The 5,935-nt window shown below is 30.7% G+C and overlaps 1 protein-coding gene across 1 annotated transcript; it reads right to left on the reverse strand.

The window, feature by feature from the left end:
- Positions 1–336: 336 nt before the first annotated feature.
- LOC114382222 (ABC transporter G family member 11-like) lies at positions 337–5,523 on the reverse strand. The gene is made up of 8 exons (XM_028341493.1): positions 5,119–5,523; positions 3,120–3,199; positions 2,501–2,971; positions 2,204–2,290; positions 1,990–2,115; positions 1,689–1,883; positions 1,508–1,597; positions 337–1,149 (listed from the first exon to the last, which is right to left on the reverse strand). Exons 1-8 carry the CDS (start codon positions 5,453–5,455, stop codon positions 556–558), a joined length of 1,980 nt encoding a protein of 659 aa, XP_028197294.1. The 5' UTR covers positions 5,456–5,523; the 3' UTR covers positions 337–555.
- Between the last annotated feature and the right edge of the window lie 412 nt (positions 5,524–5,935).

Here is a 5,935-nt window from a genome sequence, read left to right on the forward strand (position 1 = left end):
GATGTATCCTGTAAATTTGTGATCGTGCTATCATTTTATTTTTAATTCTATTGAACATGAATAGTATGATCTTTCACACATTTAATGTTATAAAATTAAGATTAGATGAATATGCGTTCCTCGTTGCTCTGCCCAACTTGATAGTTTCAATTTAAATTGGACTTCTCGCAACCACTGTTTAACAATTTGATGTCTTGATCCAAAGAGTCCCTGTTGCCGCTAGTTGAGAAGTTTGCTGGTACAGTCCAATGACTACAACAGGAGATAATGGATATGTTTTGATAAATTTTTCTTTAAGAAGAAAAAATGTAACGAGTTTTCTATAAGCTAAAATTATTAGATAATTTGTATCTCATATTATTTTCTTTATTATGATAAGTTTCTCTAAAATGAGATCAAGTAAATAGTTCAAACTTCAGAAATAACCGTAGCCCCACATTTGCCTATTTGGTAGTGATTCTAGTGAAGATCCAATCCATATGAATTTTAATAATAGTAAATTAGATTTACTTCCCTAGGTTTGTTTTGAGCAATTATTTAATTAACTCTTGATCTTCAAGCCTTCATCTTCTCCTTGCTCTTAATGATCGCCAAGAACATAAGTCTATACAAAACAATTATCCCCACCAAGATAGCAAGATCAACCCACTTTGAGTGACCCATTTCCACTTGCCATATCTTCGTCAGTATTTCTTTATCACTTATGTAGGCACCTCCATCTTGATCACTAGCCAAATTCAAGCCAATAAACTCATTCTTGAACAATCCTTGGAAGGCATATTTGTGGAAGGAAACATAGTACATAGGGTACTTCCAAAATGGTTTGGGAAGATCATTTGGCAGGCGAAAGAATCCACCAGTTAAGATCATGATTCCCATGATTCCACCAGAGACTGTGATGCCTGTGTTTGGATTTGGGAAGATACTTGAAACCACCATCATGAGGCTCTCAACCCACAATATGCATGCAAGTAGCACACAAGAAAAGTATAGGCAACGTTCAAGTCCCGTGTGAAGTCCAGAAAGGTAGTAAGTGATCACTCCAGGAATCAGTGACATTAGTACCATATATGGAATAGGAGATAATGTGTGGCTAATTACAAAAGCAGCGACACCATAGTGCCCATTCAATCTCTCTCGTTGAAATACCTGAATCAGTCACCAAAAATAAGTTAGGAATAATACACTTTTTTTTTTTTATGAAAGGTATTCTCCAATACTAATATAATTTGAAGAGTAAATTATCAATTTAGTCTCTAAAATATTACTTTTTTTCCTAAATAGTCCTTAAAGTTATAAAATTATATATTGAAAATCCATCAATTTAGTCCTTACGTTGATATATTTTACCAGCTTAGGGGCTAATTTGAAGGATTATGCAGCGTATTTTTAATACTTTAAAGGTTACTTATATAATTTCAACACCTTAAGGATTACTTAAGAGAATATAGAGTGCCTGGAACTAATTATTTTAATTAATTGTATTTTGGATAAATAGCCTTTTTACCTTCATTTGCTCCACAAATGGAGGGAATCCACCAAGAAGGGTTATGAAAGTCAGAACTGAAGCAACAAAAGAGACCAGGGCCCCTCTAGCCTGAAATATGCATATATAATTATTCTAATGAGTTATGAGTTATGCTTCAAATGTCACACTCTGGTGCACTTTATGTGCTATTCTGCTTTACCTGGATAGATGCTTCACCTGAACCAACGTCAAAGAATATAGTGCCAAGACTAATAGCTGCTAGAACAAACATAGATAGACGTAACCAATAATTGCTTACATCACGAAACAGATGCAAAGAAGATCTTCTCACAAGAATGTGACACTGAGTAAGAAATGCAGTCTGTGTTCTGTTCCTCTCCATGAAACCATGTTCCTAAATTCATCAAAAAACTTAGTCCTTCATGTATAAAATCCTTGTTCTATACTAGTTATCTCATTGACTTGAGTTCACCAAGGAAATAATGTGATATTATACTTACACTTTCACCTATTATTGCTACTTCTTTCTGAACTTGGTTACTAATTTCAGAAGATTTATAGAACCCTACAAGGATATCAACTGCTTCTTCTTTGGGTAATGTTTTGTTGAAGCACTCTTCATCATCCTGTAAATAATAAAGATAAATCAACTATCTTTTGTTGCCACATAAGTTTGTGGCCAACTCTAAAGCATTGGAATCTTTATGTTCTCACCAGTTTGAAATCCTTGTTTATGATCCTCAAGAAATGATCAGAAGGGTTGTGGAGAGGTGGACAAGGATAGCCATTTAAAGCAAAAAACTACATTCGATAAAAAGTACAATTTACAAAGTATCATTTGAAATCAATTTGAGTTTATAACAAGATAATCATTTCAAATCTCCAAAAAATTTGTCTTTAACCGAACCGAAGGGTGTCGTGTGATCCATGCATTTGGTTTCGCCTAGTTGGCTTTTGACGTTGTGATCTATGTATGCAATAGTAGAAAAAAAAAAAAAAAAAGCTACTAACCTCGGTTGCAGCAGAAGTGGGGCCAAAATAAACTGTTTCACCTGAAGACAGAAGACAAAGATTATCAAATAGCTCAAAAACTTCACTACTAGGCTGATGGATGGATACAACAATTGTCCTTTTGATGCCATCTCTTATCTTTAGACTTGCAATTCTGCTCATAACATAGTATGAAGCTGCACTGTCCAGGCCACTAGTTGGTTCATCAAGAAGGAGAAGTTTGGGGCTTGTAAGAATCTCGATGCAAATGGCTAGTCTTCTCTTCTGTCCCTCACTAAGGCCTTTAGAACCCTTCCCTTTAATCCTTGTGTCAGTGGCATCTTGTAGTCCCATTTGTCTGATTGTAAAATCTGCTTTCTCTTTCTTGTCTCTGTTGGACATTGATTCTGGAAATTGGAGATGTGCTGAATAGTACACTGCTTCTCCAACTGTTAATGTTGACAACACAGCATCATCATGTGTCACATATGCCTGGTTTCACATGGTAATATAGAAAGAGATTAATGAGGTTTCATTTCCTTCTGTAAAAAAAAAAATAGAAGTAAAAACATTTCCTTCAAATGAATGATTGCTGGTGGCAGCTATCAAAGATTGCTATACTTTATGTTCTTTCACTTACAGATGTTCCATAAGCCAGTGCATGTTTGTGGCCATTGATTAAAATTTTCCCTGTTTGCTTTGTGCTTGGAGCTAGTCTTCCTGCATAAATTTTCATTAAGATTAAACTGAACAGTTTGTCCACATTTTTTATTTATTTATATCCGTCTTAATATTCAATTTTTAAGGTTCTGATCCACACCATTACTATCTGTCCCTATGATCTTATCTAAGTTTTATTTTTTTCCCCATAATTTTTACTATTTACTTATAGTTTCATTTGTTGAAATATTGCTCATTGAAAAATTAACATTTAAATAAGTTAAACTAAGGAGACAAATGTTCAATTTTTTTTATGAAATTACACAATTTTTTTTTTTTTACCTTTACAGCAACCGAGCAACCTACCCATGTGTAATGTTTATCAAATAATAAAGGAGTGTTAGTGTAATGTGTAAGGAATGTTGGTGAAATATTTTTCAAATAATTAAGAAGGTTAATGTAAGGATAAAAAAACAAAAAGAAAATTATGTAATCCCACAAAATCTCAGAAAAATAGTCAAAAATAAATTATATAATAATATTGAAATTGGTTAAAACTATAAGGACAATGATATATGAACACTATTTTTTAATTAAAGACACCCCATCAACATTTATAATTTTCTTCATCTCTATTTTCTTATCATATATATTACCTATTATGTTTACCTTTTTCTTCTACTATTTCTTTTTATTTCACTAAGTATCAAATAACATATAAAATATCCAAGAATCATTTTTAAAACTATAGAAAGTAATTGTTTATTTTAACATGTAAAATGACTTCTGTAGTTTTTGTTACATAACTGAATGACTAGGCTTAATTCTCCGGAAAAAAACTAAATGATACTTATATAATTAGAATTGGTTCACATATTTTTTTAGTCCATCCAATTTGGGTCACTTTTATTTTGATAAATTTAAATTTATCTTTTTTAATTTCTGAAATTCAAAAATATTTTGCTCTTTTTAGTCTTTCTTCATAAAAAAAATTCTTTAGATTAATTTTGAAATGTTTGGGATGTATAATTTTTTAAAAGGAGAATGACTAAATAGATCAGTTTTCGAAGGACTAAAAAAAATTTAAGAGACAAAAACAAAAATAACTCAAAATTGAGAAAATAACAAAACATATTTAAGCCATTAGAAATCTGATTAGAATGTACTAAAATTAAGATATAGATATTTTACATTGTTATAATGTGATGTATGATAAAATTATGGAATTTTTAATAATTATTTTTAAAATTATATTGAATCAAGATGATTTCTAATGGATTAATAGTGTAAATAATTTAAAAATTAATGTATCAAACTAAACTTTATCCAAAATTTTGGGCGTTACTTCCTTCAATACCTAAACATAAAAGTTCTTGGGAAGAATTTGACTTTTCTAAAATGAAAAAAATACACTTTAGATTAATAAATCAATAGTCGTATATATTTATTAGTTTATTGAAGTTAATTACAATCGATGATTTTTTCAGGTAAAAATGTTTTTATTTAATCCTATTTTCACATATCATATTAGGATAAATTAGTAGCAATCCAATCTAAGTCGAAGTAAAAACAAAACATTTGTCCGATTTAACCTTCTCATTTGATCTCCTGAGAGCCCATTTGACCCCTTTATCAGCAAGTTCACACAAAGATAAATATTGTACAGTGACTTTTTTTTTTTTTTTTTTACCTCTTTATTTTATTTAACTTTATGTTTTTACGCCGTGCTTTATATCTCTATTTTTCTTCTCCGTCTAATAAAATGTTCCATCAACACCTTATATTTTTAATCTGTTTACATCATGTAAGTAAAGTATAAACTTCAGAGAAAGGTGGAAATCCTTATATATCCATAAATTTTATACTTGCTGACAATCATAGTATGCATACACCAATGAGAATATGAAGACCCAATATTCCAATTCCACCAAGAAATCAAAAAGAAAAAAAGAAAAAGAAAAATATATGCATGCATTTACCTGCTAAAGTATCAAGAAGTGTGGATTTGCCACAGCCAGAAGGACCCATTATTGCCAAGAGCTGCCCTGGCTTGGCATAACCTGTTAGACCCTTAAGAATCGGTTTCCTACCATTCCTTCCATTTGGAACAGTGACCTGCAAATCCTCCCATGTTAGGAAGATACCCTCCTCCTTTGTCTTAGTACTAATTGTGTTTCTTTCTTTGGACTTGATGATGGCTTCTTCCTCAATTGTGGCAATAAACTCCAGGTTTGACTGCATGATCATAGGACTATTATTTTGGGGTTCGTAGTTAGTGGCATTACATTGAATTGGCTGATGAATAAGGAAATTCATGATCACTATTATCAATATGGTGTTTGATCGTGTATGTCTAACGGAGGGTAGGTGGGACGGATCTTGAGTTATCGTATAAAAACTGTTGTTACAGAAAATCAAAGCATGTTTTAAGGGCAAGAAAGTACGTGTGATACAAGGCACGCAGCTGGATATAAGTAAAATCGAATGCACAATACATATTAAATAATATATTTGATAAAATAATTTAATTGTATTTCCTCAATACTCAAACTAAGTCTTTCATTTTAAAATTTGATTCAATAATATATTTGTTTTTTTATTTCATTATTTATATATACAGATCAGTGATAGATGACTTATCTATTACATTTCTGTTAATTGTTAAATAAATTTTAGGATAAAAATTATAAGAAAAAAGTTATTATGAAAAAGTAATTATTTAGAAATTTAATATCTAAAATAAATATTTTTTTTATTTTGTAGAAAAAAGATCTTAAAATTAAATTTTGAAATAAT

This window comes from Glycine soja, chromosome 13 (assembly GCF_004193775.1).
Source record: "Glycine soja cultivar W05 chromosome 13, ASM419377v2, whole genome shotgun sequence".
In the NCBI taxonomy this organism is placed as follows: Eukaryota; Viridiplantae; Streptophyta; class Magnoliopsida; order Fabales; family Fabaceae; genus Glycine; species Glycine soja.